Below are 20,361 nucleotides of genomic sequence, written 5' to 3'. Positions count from 1 at the left end.
TTTATTAGAACAAAAAAAAAAGTTCACAAAATGCCCTCAGATGGCGCTGGACAGCAAAACGTCAGTGACTGCGCATGACAATCGTGTATAAAAGGAGCTGTAATGAGAGAGAGAATCAGATGCGCCAGCACTCGCAGCATGTTTACGTTACCTGAAAAGGCGCTTTTAGTGAAGCCGTATTATCAAAAATGGTACAAATGGCTCTGAGCACTATGGGACTTAACATCTATGGTCATCAGTCCCCTAGAACTTAGAACTACTTAAACCTACCTAACCTAAGGACATCACACAATACCCAGTCATCACGAGGCAGAGAAAATAGCTGACCCCGCCGGGAATCGAACCCGGGAACCCGGGCGCGGGAAGCGAGAACGCTACCGCACGACCACGAGCTGCGGACATGTATTGTCAGAATGGGGAATGGGGAATGTTCTAGTTCAGCGTTACGATCCTATCGCCATAGGAAGGGGATTCTAACGGGTAAAGGTCCGCTGACCAACGCAGCTGTAGCGAGAATGATTTCGAAGTTAGAAGCCACGGGTTGTTTAGACGATAGACCCCGTAGTGGCCGACCGAGCACAAGGCGTAATGCTGCTGAGACAGTACAGGAAGAAATGGAGACTGTAGCGGGTTCTTCTGTGAACGGGGAAGTCAGCGCTCGTGCAGTCGCACGTCGCACCGGCATTCCATACACTACTGTTTGGTTGGCACTTAGGCGTACCCTTCGATGCTATCCGTACAAAATCTATCGGCATCATGAACTGTTACCTGGAGATTTAGTGAAGCGGAGGGCATTTGCGGTGTGGGAGTTTCAATAGATGGCGAAAGATGACGATTGGTTGAGTAACGTGTTGTGGACCGACGAAGCTCATTTCACGCTCCGAGGGTCTGTCAAAGCCCAAAACTGGAGAATTTGGGCTACCGAAAATCCTAGAACTGTCGTGGAAACTCCATTGCACGACGAGAAAGTCACGGTATGGGTTGGATTTACCACATCTCCCGTTATCGGGCCTTTCTTCTTAGTGGAAATGCGTGATTCTGGTTTTGTAACTGCTACCGTGACGGGTGAGAGGTACGCCGATATGTTAAAGAATAGCATCATCTCCAGCCTGACTGATAAACACCTGCTGGAACGTACGATGTTTATGCAGGATGGCGCTCCACCCCACATTGCTAGACGCTTGAAAGATCTCTTGCGCTCGTCGTTTGGTGATGATCGTGTGGTCAGCCGCCACTTTCGTCATGCTTGGCGTCCCAGGTCCCCAGACCTCAGTCCGTGCGATTATTGGCTTTGAGGTTACCTGAAGTCGCAAGTGTATCGTGTCTCTAGGGATGCTAAAAGACAACATCCGACGCCAATGCCTCACCATAACTCCGGATATGCTTTACAGTGCTGTTCATAATATTCATCGACCACAGCTATTGTTGAGGAATGATTGTGGACATATTGACCATTTCCTGCAAAGAACATCATCTTTGCTTTGTCTTACTTTGTTATGCTAATTATTGCTATTCTGATCAGATGAAGCGCCATCTGTCGAACATTTTTTGAACTTTTGTATTTTTTTGGTTCTAATAAAACCCCATGCCATTCCAAGCATGTGTGTCAATTTGCACCTCTCTATCTACATTATTCCGTGATTTATTCAGTTTTCAAATTTATACTGGCTTTTTGATCACCCAGTACATTGCCAGACAAGAAGTTAAAGCACTCATAAGCCATGGTTGGAAGTCAATGCAACTTCGTACACGTACATACGATCGGCGGATATGTAAATGATCAGAGTTGCAATTTTCTGTGAGGGGTACAACGACCACCGAAGTGCAGTTTAGTATTGTTAACAGGACTGGTAGGTTAAATAAGCAGCGTGAACAACGGCTGATGTTGAGTCATCGCTGTGAAGGATACGGAGATGCTGCACACCTGCTAAAGCTTGAAAGTGACCTCACTGTCGGTCTCAATTTGACCAGCTGGTCAAATCGTGCAATATCCGGACATGTAAGGCATCGGATGTGACAGTGGCCCGATATTCAACTACATGGGAACATGAGGGCAGCCATACTCGTCAAGGTTCCAGTCGACTACGTCTAACCACCACGAGGGAGGATCACCATATTTTGCACCAAACACGTCGTAACCCCTTCACATCTGTGCCTGCTATCCGAGAACCAGTAATGTACATCCTCCAATTTTCTGTGTCGTCCTGCCAGCATCAGACGGAATAGGGAATTATCGTCCCAGCCTACGCCACGGACAGCCTGCGCTCTCATGTGTTACCTCTCAGTATCGTGGTGCCACTTTCCAACAGAAACATGCTCGTCCACACATGACACGCATCTCCATGAACTGTATGCTTGATGTTGAGGTACTCCTATGACCAGCAAGGTCCACAGATACGTATCCGATAGAACGTGTGGGATGAACTCGACCATCAACTTTTGTCCCAGTGCCAGTACCAACGATATCAAGGACCAGTTACAACATTTGTATATCAGCTTGCCTCAGGAGATGATATAACGGCTTTATGGCAGCCTTCGCAGCTGACTCAGTCCATAGATTCAGACCAGGGAGGGTGCAACTTCATACTGATAAGTCGGCTCATCCAGCCAAATCCTCGTAAATTTGACTCAAATTTGTAATCCCTGAAATAATATTATATACACTCTCAACCCATGACGTTTCATACCGTTTCCTGCTCCCCTCCTGGCTGTTTCGCTTTTCGTCAGGCAGTGTACAATTAATTCTCATTTCTGCTTAGGTAGGTCTCTGTTTATCCTTTTTGAAAAAACTGACAATCATCCGAAATTCATTTTTACATAGTTAAAAGTAATTTATTTCCCCACGGCCAAAGCATAATCTTTTCAGAATAGATTAGGCACATTTGGTATAGTGGAACACACAAGGTGGGTGAAAATCGGTCCGCTCTGTAATGTAAAATGAACGCGTCGTTCGTTTCCTCGTCGATTCGTACAACAGTATCAGAAATACACAACTGGAACGCAGTAGTCGATAACTCGAGAGCTAACTTTATTTCGGTTTAATGCTCCTGTCCTCCGTTCCCTCCACCTGTGACCGACTTGCTCCTCGCCTCACACGAGAGTATTGGAGGAGCGCACTAGAAGCCGGCCAGAGTGGCCGAGCGGTTCTAGGCGCTACAGTCTGGAATCGCGCGACCGCTACGGTCGCAGGTTCTAATCCTGCCTCGGCATGGGTGTGTGTGATGTCCTTATGTTAGTTAGGTTTAAGTAGTTCTAAGTTCTAGGGCACTGATGACCTCAGAAGATAAGTCCCATAGTGCTCAGAGCCATTTGAACCAAGCGCACTAGAAGTAAACTCCGACTTACTCGTCACTCAGTCGCATCCGCTGACCACCTCTATGACAAACTAAATCTTACTTTCTTATTTTCATTAACTGTTTACACAACAAATCTAAGCTTCTTATTTTCATTAACTCTTTACACAACAAATCTAAGCACGTAACAGAACACAGCTAAGAGAACATTTGTCATTAAGAAATACCTTTATCACGGCTGGAGAGAATCGGTAATACGAGGGTTGTCCAGAAAGTAAGTCCGCAGCTCGTGGTCGTGCGGTAGCGTTCTCGCTTCCCGCGTCCGGGTTCCCGGGTTCGATTCCCGACGGGGTCAGGGATTTTCTCTCCCTCGTGATGACTGGGTGTTGTGTGGTGTCCTTAGGTTAGTTAGGTTTAGGTAGTTCTAAGTTCTAGGGGACTGATGACCATAGATGTTAAGTCCCATAGTGCTCAGAGCCGTTTGAACACAGAAAGTAAATTGCGATCAGTCGCGAAATGGAAACTACAGTGAAAACCACAAACGTTTTATTTGCAACAGTTAGGAACACCTTCCACCTACTTCTCTACTTCGAGTTTTGTGGTAGTGTTGTATCAACTTTCCAATATCCTCGTCATAGGAAGCATCCGCCTGTGCTTTCGGCCAGTTATCTGCACTGATCTGCAGCTCGTTGTCTGTGGAAAAAGTTTGTCTTCATAACCAGCGTTCTTGTGAGCAGAGATGAGACTCAGGGGGAGCCAATTACGGACTGTATTGTGGGTGGTTAAACACTTCTCATCGGAAACGCTGCAGGAGCGTCTTCAGTGCCCCTGCAGTCTGCGGCCGAGAATTGGCATGAAGATGGAACTACTCGACAGTTGTGTTAAGTGGGCTGCATGACACAGGCGAACTCTCTAACCAGGTCCTCATAGTTGGCGGGAGACGCTACTCCCTACGCATCATTAGGTGCTCACTGTTCACTCAAAGCTAAAAAGAGCGACACGGCACGGTCGACGGGCATACTACAGACAGTGCCCAACACATCTGTGCAAAGTTTTACCAGATTTTCCTAATGGTTTCCATTTCGCGACGGATCAGAACTTACTTACTGGACAACCCTCGTATTTGCCCCCGAAGAGTTACAGGCGCTTTTGAAAATGGTTATTGGATTATAGATTTCTTGCTGTTTCTCCTTGGTTGCCTAACATTACGCAACATCTCCAGTCTCCATTACTGCCGGAAAGGTGATGATGTGGGATGGTAGTAACAATCAGATATGTCACGTTGTAGCCTAGCCATTTTCTGTAAAAATATGCCTTCAGTAGCTGCGCCTCCTCGCATCTGACTAGAAGTTGGTGGTTGAAAGTAGGCTATTTTCAGTAATGCACACTACAAAAGATTGGCAGTTCAAACACTGTACTTGAACTTAGATACTGAATGAACAACTGTTCATCGCCAGATCGAGTCTCATCTATTAAAATTACAGTACAGGTAACTGGATACCCACATACTACACTCGATTGATGTCGGATAATATGATTGTTAGAGTGCAGTAATCTAACACTGAAATAGCTGTCCACAGAAGTTCATGTGCGGTAAACAGATAATTAACACAGTCTCTGATTAAAGTTCGTAAATACTGTCCTTGAAGTCTAACACTCATATCAATACGGAAACGGTGTACACAGTAAGTAATTATTGGAAACAACACGCTTCACAGTCTGACCACATTGTCAAAGTAGATGATTATCGTTATTAAAGTTTGATACAGTGCATGATACTAATTACAGATTCACAGTTCGATTAATCATTTAAAACAGTCATTGATTTATTTAAAACTTCCCACACGCTAAATTTTGATATATTGAGGTATATTTCCCGACTTATAATTAGTATTAGTTCGTCTGCAGTACATTATCATGTGTTTTCAGACACAGATCTTACTCGTTTCACAACTCACCGCAGGCAGACTTAAATATGACTTCCGACAAGGTTCTTTGATAAGTTTACTCCTGTAAGAACTACAGTGAACTATTTTTGTTTGCTGGATTTTCATAAATTACAATTAATAATTTACGCTTCCAAGTAACTAAATAATAGAAGAAGATTCGTTTGAATGTGAACCGCCGCGCGGAGTGGCCGTGCGGTTTGAGGCGCCATGTCACGGATTGCGCGGCCAATCCCGCCGGAGGTTCGAGTCCTCCCTCGGCCATGGGTGTGTGTGTTGTTCTTAGCATAAGGTAGTTTAAGTAGTGTGCAAGTCTAGGGACCGATGACACAGTAGTTTGGTCCCTTAGGAATTCACACACATTTGAACAGTTTAGAATGTGAACCTTCAGATACAGAAATAATTTCTATTGAATTAAGCTGGCTAGTTTGCTTAAATATCGGTTTCTACTTCAGTAACAATGTTTTAGCTACACGTCTAATTACGTTGAAATTAAATGAGTGCAGATGTTGCTAACATATTTTCGTCATTGGTTTTATGGATATATTAATGATTTATATATCTTTTTCATCTACTTCTGAAATTACTGATATATAGAAAAAGTAAGCAAAAGAAGGTAAGTGATAATAATAATAGTATTTGGGGGGGAAGAAAAACACAACAACTGGAAAGTATCCACCTGCTTTGTTACAACATGGGCATTGCAAGTGGATATTTCACTTCAGGTACATATCGTCCACTAACCTTACCTCGTCCGTAAAGATACTCACCCCTATACCAGAAGACAATGCACGGTCGCAAGTCCATTGATACAACTCACCTTGACTGCAAGGAATATCGCCACAAATGATTAGTAGGCTGACTGGTTATAGGCAATGAGTATTCAGACATTTATAGGGATACCACCACATCTTTTATTTATCACGTCAACTATTCTGGTTGAATGTGTACAACTCATATTCACAGTGATTTCGAATAATAATTACACTCAAGCGAAATGAAATATGATAAAATCACTACTATATAGTGTACCCACTTACACTATGTACGTCTTTCTCCATGCACGCTCACTCTCAAATTGCCTAGACACCCCTTTGCTTCAAACCCTTCTGGAGTCGCTACCCACGAATACTAGCTAATCATAAGCCAGTAAAGGCAACGCTTCCATGACGCAGTAGATGCCGCCCTGTTCAGCTTATCTCACATTACACAACACTATAGTTTCCGTATACTGCATTATTAGGCTGGACTGACTGTCCATCAGTAATACAACACCGTGTTTTGGATTTGGAATTTCTCAGTATAGTACCAATTACCCAACAATATTACAATTATTATTCCGCTTATTCCGTAGCTCGACAGGAAAAGGAAGTGACCTACTCTGCAGTGACATCTTCTCCGTAATAGCACACTTAATTGCTCTCTTGAAGGATAAACTGACCCAAAATTTGGCTGAAAATCATTCCAGTTTATGAGGTATGATGATGTATGAAAGACCCAGTGAGCCGGTAAAATGATTAAGACACTGAAACCTTCTAAATCTTCTCGGAACGACCGTGGTTCAGAGCCTCGTCCGGATATTACGATTCAGATTTAACGTTCTTCTAACTCACTTCCGGCGGTTGATGGAATGGTTCCTTAAGCAAATGTACGTTCGATTTTTTTCCACAGCATCACCCGATTCGATCTTGCGCCCTGTCTATTAACAGGGTGTGAAAGTATAATTTTCTCCCTCTGAAACAGTGTAGTAATGTTTCCTCTTACTCTAACTGCAAATTAAAACTGTGTTCCAGACCGGGACTCAAAACTGGAACCCGCGGGCAAGTGCTCTAATGACCGAGCTAGCCAAGCACGACTCAAGAACTATCCTCGCAGCTTTACTTCCGCCAGTACCTCTTCGTCTGTCGTCCAAACGTTGCAGAAGTTCTCCTTTTTTTAATAAAGGGTGGAGCCCCTCCACGCCCACACAAGCATGATGCCCAACACATATGTCTACTGCCATCTCTGTACAGTGATTAGTTTTCACCAAGTGAGGTCTTCCCAGGATGTGGGTACTGCGATGTTTGCGTACGTCTGGTTATGATTAACCGTTTAGATACGCTAGTCTGGAGATACATTGGGTCGAAAGTTGAAGGAAGGGTAGCTGTTTAAAGGGTATAGGGGAAAAAAGTGCCAAGGCAAGAGCCAAGGGAAGAAAACCTCTGCGATAGTCGTGTTGAGTAGCAAGGATCAGTAGCGGATTGCTTGCTATCTGCGATAAATCATTCGAGGGTTAGGTAAGTTAGTGGTGGGTATCATGCAGGCGGATACCTTTGACGTTGTGAGGCGTTGCTACTCGGCGGCTGCAACTGGGTACCAGCATTGACTTCTCATCCAGTATCAGCATACTTATAATAGTTGGGTTCAATTTGGAAATTTGTAGTAAGGTCTTGTGGGACCAAACTGCTGAGGTCATCGGTACTTAAGCTTACGCACTACTTCATCTAACTTAAACTAACTTACGTTAAGGACAACACCCATGCTCGAGGGATGACTCGAACCTCCGTCGGGGGGAGCCGCGCGGGCCGTGACAAGGCGTGTCAGACCGCACGGCTACTCCGCCCGGCAGTTGGGTTCATCATCGGTCGGTGTCCGGCAGGTCACATGCCGGATTCACAGTGTAGAGTAGTGTTGGCGGTTTGTTTGTGCGTTAGTGTGCTAGTTTACCGGCTTCCCTGCTGTTGCCTGCTGGTCGGGCGTGACAGCAGCTGGCACATCCAGTCAGTATTGCTGATGTGCAGGGGCTCCCCTATGTTGTCTACATCTACATCTACATTTATACTCCGCAAGCCACCCAACGGTGTGTGGCGGAGGGCACTTTACGTGCCACTGTCACTATCTCCCTTTCCTGTTCCAGTCGCGTATGGTTCGCGGGAAGAACGACTGTCTGAAAGCCTCTGTGCGCGCTCTAATCTCTCTAATTTTACATTCGTGATCTCCTCGGGAGGTATAAGTAGGGGGAAGCAATATATTCGATACCTCATCCAGAAACGCACCCTCTCGAAACCTGGCGAGCAAGCTACACCGCGATGCAGAGCGCCTCTCTTGCAGAGTCTGCCACTTGAGTTTGTTAAACATCTCCGTAACGCTATCACGGTTACCAAATAACCCTGTGACGAAACGCGCCGCTCTTCTTTGGATCTTCTCTATCTCCTCTGTCAACCCGATCTGGTACGGATCCCACACTGATGAGCAATACTCAAGTATAGGTCGAACGAGTGTTTTGTAAGCCACTTCCTTTGTTGATGGACTACATTTTCTAAGGACTCTCCCAATGAATCTCAACCTGGTACCCGCCTTACCAACAATTAATTTTATATGATCATTCCACTTCAAATCGTTCCGCACGCATACTCCCAGATATTTTACAGAAGTAACTGCTACCAGTGTTTGTTCCGCTACCATATAATCATACAATACAGGATCCTTCTTTCTATGTATTCGGAATACATTACATTTGTCTATGTTAAGGGTCAGTTGCCACTCCCTGCACCAAGTGCCTATCCGCTGCAGATCTTCCTGCATTTCGCTACAATTTTCTAATGCTGCAACTTCTCTGTATACTACAGCATCATCCGCGAAAAGCCGCATGGAACTTTCGACACTATCTACTAGGTCATTTATATATATTGTGAAAAGCAATGGTCCCATAACACTCCCCTGTGGCACACCAGAGGTTACTTTAACGTCTGTAGACGTCTCTCCGTTGATAACAACATGCTGTGTTCTGTTTGCTAAAAACTCTTCAATCCAGCCACACAGCTGGTCTGATATTCCGTAGGCTCTTACTTTGTTTATCGGGCGACAGTGCGGAACTGTATCGAACGCCTTCCGAAAGTCAAGAAAAATAGCATCTACCTGGGAGCCTGTATCTAATATTTTCTGGGTCTCATGAACAAATAAAGCGAGTTGGGTTTCACACGATCGCTGTTTCCGGAATCCATGTTGATTCCTACATAGTAGATTCTGAGTTTCCAAAAACGACATGATACTCGAGCAAAACACATGTTCTAAAATTCTACAACAGATCGACGTCAGAGATATAGGTCTATAGTTTTGCGCATCTGCTCGACGACCCTTCTTGAAGACTGGGACTACCTGTGTTCTTTTCCAATCATTTGGAACCTTCTGTTCCTCTAGAGACTTGCGGTACACGGCTGTTAGAAGGGGGGCAAGTTCTTTCGCGTACTCTGTGTAGAATCGAATTGGTATCCCGTCAGGTCCAGTGGACTTTCCTCTGTTGAGTGATTCCAGTTGCTTTTCTATTCCTTGGACAGTTATTTCGATGTCAGCCATTTTTTCGTTGGTGCGAGGATTTAGAGAAGAAACTGCAGTGCGGTCTTCCTCTGTGAAACAGCTTTGGAAAAAGGTGTTTAGTATTTCAGCTTTACGCTTGTCATCCTCTGTTTCAATGCCATCATCATCCCGGAGTGTCTGGACATGATGTTTCGAGCCACTTACTGATTTAACGTAAGACCAGAACTTGTAAGTGTTTGTTAGCTCCCCATAGGTGGCTATGCCCCAGTAGCAGTGTCTTTGGTCGCTTATGCTTCCACCTAGGGTTGTGATGGAAATTCTCCTGAAGCTTGGAAGTTAGGAGAAGAGGTACTGGCGGAAGTAAAGCTGTGAGGGCGGGACACGAGTCGTGCTTAGTCAGCTCAGTCGGTATATCACTCGCCGACGAAAGGCAGAGGTCTCAGCTTCGAGAGCTGGGCCCTCACACGGTTTCAATCGGTTAGGAAGTTTCAAATCACCAGATACACATCTGCAGATTAAAAATTTATTCTGGAAAACTCCTTGCTGCCTTCCTTCCTGTGTCTTATGTAGTACATAACCAGAATTTTAATTTCGTTTTCTGAGCGAGGCGTTGCTTTTGCAGACTGCTACGAGCGCACGGCGATCGGGCAGCGGCTGCCGGCCTCCCTGGTGCGCCGCACTGCTCCCATACAGCTGGTGTCAGACTGCGAGGCGCAGTGCGACCGGGACCTCGACAAGTGCAACGCCTTCAGCTTTGGGTACGGCCTGCCGCATCACGTCCTACTTTCAGTCATTAAGCATGTGGCTGCAGTATGTCGCAAGCATTCTTTTTGTTTTTGGAAGATAAAACTGTAATCATCTACAGGATCTTCTACGACGTCGTGCTGAAAAGTAATGCTTCCGAATTTTTTATGTGAAAACCCTTGGACCTTTTTTTTAATAAAGCAGACTTTATTAACATTTTACGTCTTTATTCTTCACATCTACACATTTCCAGCTCTCTCCCGCTAGCGGGATGCGAATTTTATGGAGGTGTGTAACGTAGCTATGTCGGTGCGTGAGAAACAGCGTGCTGTAATCGAGTTTCGAATGCGAAGAGTCCGTCCACACATCTATCACCCTCTACTTCAACAAGACAATGCCAGACCACACACGAGCGCTGCGGCATCTACAACAGTTCGACGACTTCGGTTATCAGTCATCGACCATTCTCCATACAGTCCCGACTTGGCCTCGTCCAATTTTCACCTGTTTCCAAAATTTAAAGAACGCCTTCGAGGACTTCACATTGATAGCAATGAAACAGTGCAAGCAGAGGTGAGGTTTTGACTCCGTAGGGAGAAATATGTTCGTCGCTGGATGACTAGCTTGTGAACTAAATATGTAGGCGTGAATGACAAAGTGACAAAGACACAGAATGTTAATAACGTCCGTTTTGTTTAAAAAGCTTAAAGAGTTTTCACATAAAAAATTCGGAGGCATTACTTTTCAACGCGTCCTCGTAGGTTTAAAACTGTATCAGTTAGTTGTTTTTCTTTTTTTTAGTGTACTTCCTCATTAATTTTCTCTATCGCTGCTTACTATTACTTGGGTGGCAGTACATTTGCAACACACCATATTAAATGTGACTCATGTTCACAAAATTTCAAACCAGCAAGATTTTCATAATTTTGAATCGCTTGTGCCCGCAGAATCGATATCCTACACGTTGTAAATGAGTTTATTACATGTTCATACCAGTAGCTACACCAAATAAATATGTCAACAGTCAAGATATTCACGCTTCTAACGAGTTTGCCTATAAATAATCTTTTGTTTTCTTTGACTAACAAACTCGTTAGAAAAAAAGGTGGCATGAACGTCCATTTACAGAAGGTGTTCGAAGTGATGACCGTTGGTATCAATGCAGTGCTGCAATCTTCTTATCATGGATTGAGTGGTATTCCTTATCACATCGACACTTATCGAAGCATATGGTCTGACAATTCAGGTGTAGTTGGAACGTCTTTATAAACAATGCCTTTTACGAATCCCCACAAGAAAAAATCCAGAGGCGTCAAGTCTGGCGAACGAGCCGGCCACGACACATCTCCTCCGCGTCCAATCCAAAGATTTTGGAACTGTCTCTGCAATTCATTTCTAGCCATCAGCGAAAAATGTGCCGGACACCCATCGTGTTGATACCACATTCTGTTTCTTATTCCTAAAGGTATTTCGTCCAATAACAGACCTAATGTTTCTTGCAGGAATGTGGTGTACTTCCTGCCATTAAGATTTACTTCTATGAAATAGGGACCTAAAATTCTGTCCTCCAGAATCCCACACCATACAATCACCGATCACGGTTTTTGCTGCGCAGCTTGCCGCAGCCAACATGGATTTTCAGTTGCCCAATAACGCATGTTATGCAAATTAACATTTACTTGGCTCGTGAATGTAGCCTTGTCAGTAAATAAAATCAAATTAATAAATGTGTCATCCCTCTGAATCTGAAGTTGGGCCCATCGGCAGAATTCAGTGCGACGCATACAATCCAGACCAATTAATTCTTGGTGGAGACTGATATGGTAAGGATGATATTTACGGCGATGCAGAACACGAACGACACTACTCTGGCTCTTGCCAGATTCCCTTGCGATTTGACGCGAACTAACACAAGGATCTCGAACCACAGTGGCAAGAGTACCAATTTCCGTTTCCTCGTTAGTAACTTTCCTTTTCCTGATATGTTCCCGATGCGTTAAAGATTCAGTTGTTCTCAATTTGTCATACACATATTTAAATGGACAACGTGTAAGGTCATTACGTTCAGGATATCTTTCAGCGTATAAGTCTCTAGCTCTCACTGAATTTCGTTGGCATTCTCCGTAATTGAGAATCATATCGACTTGTTCTTCGAAGGAATGCATCATTCACATTCACTTGATTCGACGATACTAGTCTTACCGTTCCTATCAGTGTTGTATTGCGAAACCATGGAATGGTATTTACATGTCAATGGCACGTTAGATGGATACGCCGTATTCGGCGAATATTTACTATTTGCACGATATACGAGAGAGAATTGTCAGAGCGTGTGCTTCGATAAGTGCCGAAGTGATAAGGAATGCCACTCAATCCATGATAAGAAGATTGCAGCACTGCATTGATACCAACGGTCATCACTTCGAACGCCTGTAAATGGACGTTCATGCCACCTTTTTTACCGTCGTTGACCTTCAAAGACCTTACGTTACACATCACTGGATTCGTCTCGATAGCCGCTATCAGAAAATAAGTACCAAACTATAGCATCTCATTAAAAAATAGTTGACCTTCATATCTGTGATGCGACCCCACCTAGCATCAATAAACCCACGTCATATTATGGTCCCCGTTGTCCCAAGCAACTTTTGTCTCACAAACATTTCAGCTACTATCATACGTTCGGAGTTATTCTAGGTGGCAATAGTTAATGACTCACCCTATATATAAAGAAGTGTACGTTGGTTCTTGTTACATACACGTGACTCTGTTTATTTTATTTACTTTCGCTGTCAGCCTTTCTTAGCGCCCAAGGTACATGCAAATAAATATCTCCTACCTCATGATGTATGAAGCCGGCGAGTGATGCTGCTCTCTGTGTTTCGATGATTTTGCTAATGTTTCAATTTCTTGATTATAAATTAGAAAATATTAGTAATTTAGAAAAGAAAAAAGCAAATAGGAAAGAATAGATAAGATGATTGCCACCAAATGATTGGAAATTTCCGAAAGAAGAGACACCACGCATTCATACAATTGATTCGCCTCGATGGGCAAGGGGGAAGCACAATATCGTTCGACCGCCAGCGGGAATTTAAAATTAGCGAGCGTAGAGGACATGGATGGGGACAGCGGATAGGTGGTGACTGTTGGGAATGTGGGTCGGCGCAGAATGATTATGCGGTGATTGAACGCCTATTTCGCCAATCACCACCGTAGGGTTTTGCGTGATCGGCCGCTCAGCTTGAATGTGCCTGACATGGTTAACGTGACTGCTGCTGCGATGCGCTACTAACAGTTTCGTCACGTTATTTGAAGCCCCCGGGGCGCGAAGCGCCTGATACCGCACTGTCCTTGTTTTCCATTCCCGTCTCTCTTATCTGCCACTTGTGTGACACACCATGAAATTTGATGGTTACAATTAAGTATCTCCTTCTCTGACAGTCACTTCTTGTCATCATCCGGTTGATTGGTGGCGTTGGACCGTCTCATGTTACAAAAACAAATAAATAAGTAAATAGAAAATAAACGAACAAAAAGTGGTCAGAGCGAAAAAAAAACAGTAAGTAGAAGATCCCGGACTTGAGTCCCAGTGCGGCATATATTTTCACTTGTCGCCGCCGATTCCTCATAAAGTCCCAATACAGCTGATATCATCAATTCCTTCCCTTTCCTCTCCTCCCCCCCCCCCCCTCCACCAGCAGTTTGCTTAATAGAAGAGATATGTTTTACAGTAGTGAAGACGGACATGTGTATGTTAAGACTTGGATACCCCAGGGCCAAGGGGTGAGGTGTGAGTTCAGCAACAATAAGCATCATATACATTTTTTGTTTGTATGCTTAGAGTTGCTCTGCACACCAAAAATGTACACTCAGTGGCGTATATTTATTAAAGTATCAGTCCCGATGTCTATAAAAATGGGAGATGACACTCCAAAGCGAGCAGCATAGCCCAACACCGACAGCCGTATGGAAGGACCTGATAGTGTTAGCATAGCGTGGAGGGTCCTGGTAATGCATGGATGGATTTGATATCGATTTAAGTAGAACAGAGACAGGCATTTTCATAAAATAATACACACAATCTAGACTATGATCCTCAATTCTTAATACACTCCTGGAAATGGAAAAAAGAACACATTGACACCGGTGTGTCAGACCCACCATACTTGCTCCGGACACTGCGAGAGGGCTGTACAAGCAATGATCACACGCACGGCACAGCGGACACACCAGGAACCGCGGTGTTGGCCGTCGAATGGCGCTAGCTGCGCAGCATTTGTGCACCGCCGCCGTCAGTGTCAGCCAGTTTGCCGTGGCATACGGTGCTCCATCGCACTCTTTAACACTGGTAGCATACCGCGACAGCGTGGACGTGAACCGTATGTGCAGTTGACGGACTTTGAGCGAGGGCGTATAGTGGGCATGCGGGAGGCCGGGTGGACGTACCGCCGAATTGCTCAACACGTGGGGCGTGAGGTCTCCACAGTACATCGATGTTGTCGCCAGTGGTCGGCGGAAGGTGCACGTGCCCGTCGACCTGGGACCGGACCGCAGCGACGCACGGATGCACGCCAAGACCGTAGGATCCTACGCAGTGCCGTAGGGGACCGCACCGCCACTTCCCAGCAAATTAGGGACACTGTTGCTCCTGGGGTATCGGCGAGGACCATTCGCAACCGTCTCCATGAAGCTGGGCTACGGTCCCGCACACCGTTAGGCCGTCTTCCGCTCACGCCCCAACATCGTGCAGCCCGCCTCCAGTGGTGTCGCGACAGGCGTGAATGGAGGGACGAATGGAGACGTGTCATCTTCAGCGATGAGAGTCGCTTCTGCCTTGGTGCCAATGATGGTCGTATGCGTGTTTGGCGCCGTGCAGGTGAGCGCCACAATCAGGACTGCATACGACCGAGGCACACAGGGCCAACACCCGGCATCATGGTGTGGGGAGCGATCTCCTACACTGGCCGTACACCACTGGTGATCGTCGAGGGGACACTGAATAGTGCACGGTACATCCAAACCGTCATCGAACCCATCGTTCTACCATTCCTAGACCGGCAAGGGAACTTGCTGTTCCAACAGGACAATGCAAGTCCGCATGTATCCCGTGCCACCCAACGTGCTCTAGAAGGTGTAAGTCAACTACCCTGGCCAGCAAGATCTCCGGATCTGTCCCCCATTGAGCATGTTTGGGACTGGATGAAGCGTCGTCTCACGCGGTCTGCACGTCAAGCACGAACACTGGTCCAACTGAGGCGCCAGGTGGAAATGGCATGGCAAGCCGTTCCACAGGACTACATCCAGCATCTCTACGATCGTCTCCATGGGAGAATAGCAGCCTGCATTGCTGCGAAAGGTGGATATACACTGTACTAGTGCCGACATTGTGCATGCTCTGTTGCCTGTGTCTATGTGCCTGTGGTTCTGTCAGTGTGATCATGTGACGTATCTGACCCCAGGAATGTGTCAATAAAGTTTCCCCTTCCTGGGACAATGAATTCACGGTGTTCTTATTTCAATTTCCAGGAGTGTGTATTGTGTAGGCGATGGTCAACAGCAAGTACAAATTTTAAAAAATGCATAACACTAAGCTGTCTTTAATAATGTTATTTTATTTTGTTACCGTTTTCGGTTCTGAACCATCATCAACGACAGGAATATGATCACAGATGTATGACATATCATACATGTTTTAATATAAGTTACCACAGCAGACCATAATTCCAAAGATGAAATAAAATCAAAAATTGGGACAAGATTAAAAATATGATGGCAAATTGACTTAATTCTTACGTACCTCTGCAGCTATGCACCCTCTTCAGTAGCAGTAAACGTCTCAGAACACATTATTTTACATGAGTCCACCAATATAAGGAATTTGTGTAAACTATTTCCACTTTAAATAATTAAAGTTATAGACAGACTGATAATATTTTGCATTTGACCGCCACCTTTCAAACACAATTTAGTCGATAGTTCGTATCGGTAGCAAAAGTCTCTGAGTAAAGACCCAAGATGGCAGCTCTTTCAGTCATACATTCTAAGCGTGAATGTAATTACACTATTTTGGGTGTGTACTGCGACGTATATTGAGCAAGCAGTAAAGGAAACAAAAGAAAAATTCGGAATAGGTATTAAAATCCATGGAGAAGAAATAAAAACGTTGAGGTTCGCCGATGACATTGTAATTCTGTCAGAGACAGCGAAGGACTTGGAAGAGCAGTTGAACGGAATGGATGGTGTCTTGAAGGGAGGATATAAGATGAACATCAACAAAAGCAAAACGAGGATAATGGAATGTAGTCAAATTAAGTCGGGTGATGTTGAGGGTATTAGATTAGGAAATGAGACACTTAAAGTAGTAAAGGACTTTTGCTATTTGGGGAGCAAAATAACTGATGATGGTCGAAGTAGAGAGGATATAAAATGCAGACTGTCAATGGCAAGGAAAGCGTTTCTGAAGAAGAGAAATTTGTTAACATCGAGTATAGATTTAAGTGTCAGGAAGTCATTTCTGAAAGTATTTGTATGGAGTGTAGCCATGTATGGAAGTGAAACATGGACGGTAAATAGTTTGGACAAGAAGAGAATAGAAGCTTTCGAAATGTGGTGCTACAGAAGAATGCTGAAGATTAGATGGGTAGATCACATAACTAATGAGGAAGTATTGAATAGGATTGGGGAGAAGAGAAGTTTGTGGCACAACTTGACCAGAAGAAGGGATCGGTTGGTAGGACATGTTCTGAGGCATCAAGGGATCACCAATTTAGTATTGGAGGGCAGCATGGAGGGTAAAAATCGTAGGGGGAGACCAAGAGATGAATACACTAAGCAGATTCAGAAGTATGTAGGTTGCAGTAGGTACTGGGAGATGAAGAAGCTTGCACAGGATAGAGTAGCATGGAGAGCTGCATCAAACCAGTCTCAGAACTGTAGACCACAACAACAACAACAACTGCGACGTGGAAACCCGAGGGCCAGCGGTAGGATGAATGTGATTTTTTTTTTGTATCCGTAGTGTTGCTCAACACACCAAAATGCATATTAATGAAGGAAAATCAGTTTTAACGCCTCCCATATCCACTTCATGGCTAGAGTGTAATTGCTTTTATTTTAAGCGTTGGTACATGACGGTAAAATATTAAACATTAAAAACCAAAGGACGATGACAGTCATCACTTTGGTAGTCCACCTGTCGCAGATCACGTCATGGGTAAATGCGGATAATTTTGCTCCTCAAGAGATAGTGCATACTGATGACTACAACTCTGCTAAACTACCTCCAGTACACGGCACACTTCTTGCTGAAAATAAACTACCCATCTGACGTGAACGCATATGGTAGGAATGGAAAAAAATATTACTTCATCTGATGAGATTTCGCTTTATCAGTTTTTAATGCAGTGACACCTCTGTCTTCTTCATTCAAGTTATGGCTCATAACACCGAAGGAATATGTATTTGCATTTAATTACATTGTGAAATTTGCATTTCAAAATTGAGAGGACCCAATATAAATGCTAATCCTCTTGTGTTTCGATCATAGCTTTGAACCTAGCCGGAACAACGCTGATACAGTGTAGATGACTTCCGACGCGGCCGAGTAAAAGGAGAAAATTTGTCAGTCGGAAATTTGAAAAACACGGCATGCAAAAGTCCGGGCTAGAACTGTGAATTTTTGTTCAGTGATCAAAACAATAACGATGTCAGACTATCATATCATATTACCTGAGATGCTCTGTAATTCTTGTATATGGCTCAAGAGATGGAAGGACAATTTTTGCTCCTATAGAATAAGTCAGTAACGGGAGATAAAGCCATAATAACTTTCTCCATTGTGAACTGTGAACGGACAGAATTTTTCTGTATTTGTGTAGCATGAAATTAACGACATTATTGATAAGTCCCTCATAAACATTATGTTGCTTCTCGAGAAAAGCAATTTGCAGCTTAAAAGCCTTCGGACATTTGGAAATAGTTACAATGTGTCTTCCTAGAAAATTCTCGGCATGTTTAATAGGACTGAAGCTACGAAGCACACTGACCGTGGTATTTTAGTAATGGCTTCAGCTTGTGTGATCTAGTCTTCCAACTGAACTACGTCTCGGCGAGCATCGCTGTTCATAAAAGGAAAATAAACGATATTGTACAATTATACAACAGTGCTTAGTTTCAGACAACTTTCTTGGTATGTCTTGAGTCGTCAAAGAACCGTTCTGGATAACGAGAGGGTCAGTGCTGATTTTAGTTCTCACAATTATTCGTCACCTCAGCACTGGGATGATTCGCACATACGGTTCCCCAGGTTGCATGGTTAGACTCTAAATCGTGACTCATCAGACAGCAAAACACGACTAGATTAGGTGTGTATCCCCATTGTCGGTGTTTTTCTACCCAGCGCCTTCTGGCCAGACGGTCTCGTTCTGTCAACGAATTGCTCACGACTTGTTTAGAAGCCAGCTTCAGAGAGACGAATGCGTACAGTTTGGGTCGACCTTCCGCTCCTGCTGCTCTTTGCAAATCTCTGTACGGTTATGTTCGAATAGACTATGAGCAAGACGAGACATTAGTGGCTTCCTGTAGTTTCTCTTGGGGATACTTGCAGTGATATTCTTCTAATGGCATTCTTTGTCCAACGCGGATCCACAGACGTCAAACCGGAAAAAATTGTCACCTAGCGTTACTATACACGTGTAGCGCCTCACATTACTATCTAGCAGTAGCAGAATTGTAGACCAATTATTTTACATTAATTCAATCAATATATCGCAATACATCGCTTCTTTCTACGTAAATATTGCGAAAATACTGTGAAGATAAAATTAGAAATATTCTAACTCACACAGTGCTTTCAATCAACCATTGTTCCCGAAGACCATTCACCACTGGAACAAGAACAGTGGGAGTGACAGTGGTATGCGTAGCCTCCGCCACACTCCATAATGTGTCTTCGAAGTATAGATGTAGATTATTGTTAATGTTCAAAACTACAACTAAACTCTCAGATATTAAGTAAAGTTAAGGCCAGGTGATGATGGCCCTGAGAAGTCGATATGCAGAGTATAAACGATAACCGTTAATAAGTTACCACAGTGGTGTAGGTGACGTCGAGACGAACAGATTGAGCCAGGACAGTAATCGTCTATAAAGCCGGAGAACAACCTCAAACTGGCGTACAAAGCTCACCTAAACTGCAGCCCATGCTCGCCACGTAAGAGTTTTGGCTGAAATCGTCCATCATTTTCTAGTGCCTTTATTCTGCATCGGCATAGGATCGGCATGGTTATTAACGGATTTGGCATGGTTAATTTAAGGGGTAGTGAGATCCTCTTCCTGTAGCCACCCCTTGTGGTCTAGTGGATAGCGTTGCTGCCTCTGGACCACGGGGTCCCGGGTTCGGTTTCCGGCCGGTTTGGGAATTTTCCCCGCCCGGGGACTGGGTGTTTGTGTCGTCCTCATCATTTCATTATCGTCATCATCATTCGTGACAATCGCTAGATTGGACTGTGTAGAAAAATTGGACTGTGTAATAATTGGGACTTTATACGGGCGTTGATGACCTCGCAGTTGAGCGCCCCACAAACCATCATCATCATCATTATCATCCTGCCGCTACCCCGTTGCGGAATGTGTGTGCCACCCCCTCCCCCCTCCCCAAATGTCTGCATGTCATTTGAAAGTTAGCGGAAATTTTCTACTTTTCTAAATGTTTGCGAATGATGTAACTGACGCGGAAATTGAATATCAGGCCGGCATTCACCGCATGGGATGCTGAAAACTGCCTGAAAACATGTCCAGGCTGGCCGGCACGCCGACGCTCGTCGTCAGTCCGCAGGTTGGATTCGATAGGGGGCCGGCGCATCTCCCCGTCACGGAGACGGCACTTTAAAACGCACGACTATCAGGCTGGGTTAGAAAACCTCGTCCTCGAGGTATTAGAAACACCTTGTTCTTCGACTTAGAAAAAGTAACATTGAAGTTTGTTTAAATTTAACTTCAAAATATTTTAAACTTTAACAGAATGAAATTAACAATTAAATCGTATTTTTTTTTATCTGTCCTTCTTACTACGAACTATT

At 44.3% G+C, this 20,361-nt stretch overlaps 1 protein-coding gene across 1 annotated transcript in view; it reads left to right on the top strand.

Annotated features, from left to right (window-relative positions):
• The window catches only part of LOC126184867 (uncharacterized), a 516,759-nt gene that overhangs the window by 44,445 nt on the left and 451,953 nt on the right, over window positions 1-20,361 (top strand). The window contains exon 2 of the mRNA XM_049927486.1: window positions 10,158-10,293. Coding sequence (XP_049783443.1) covers window positions 10,158-10,293 — 136 coding nt within the window. The remainder of the gene's footprint in view (window positions 1-10,157; window positions 10,294-20,361) is intronic.

The sequence above is a fragment of the Schistocerca cancellata genome, chromosome 4, assembly GCF_023864275.1.
Source record: "Schistocerca cancellata isolate TAMUIC-IGC-003103 chromosome 4, iqSchCanc2.1, whole genome shotgun sequence".
In the NCBI taxonomy this organism is placed as follows: domain Eukaryota; kingdom Metazoa; phylum Arthropoda; class Insecta; order Orthoptera; family Acrididae; genus Schistocerca; species Schistocerca cancellata.
This window is presented reverse-complemented; position numbering and strand designations above follow the sequence as displayed.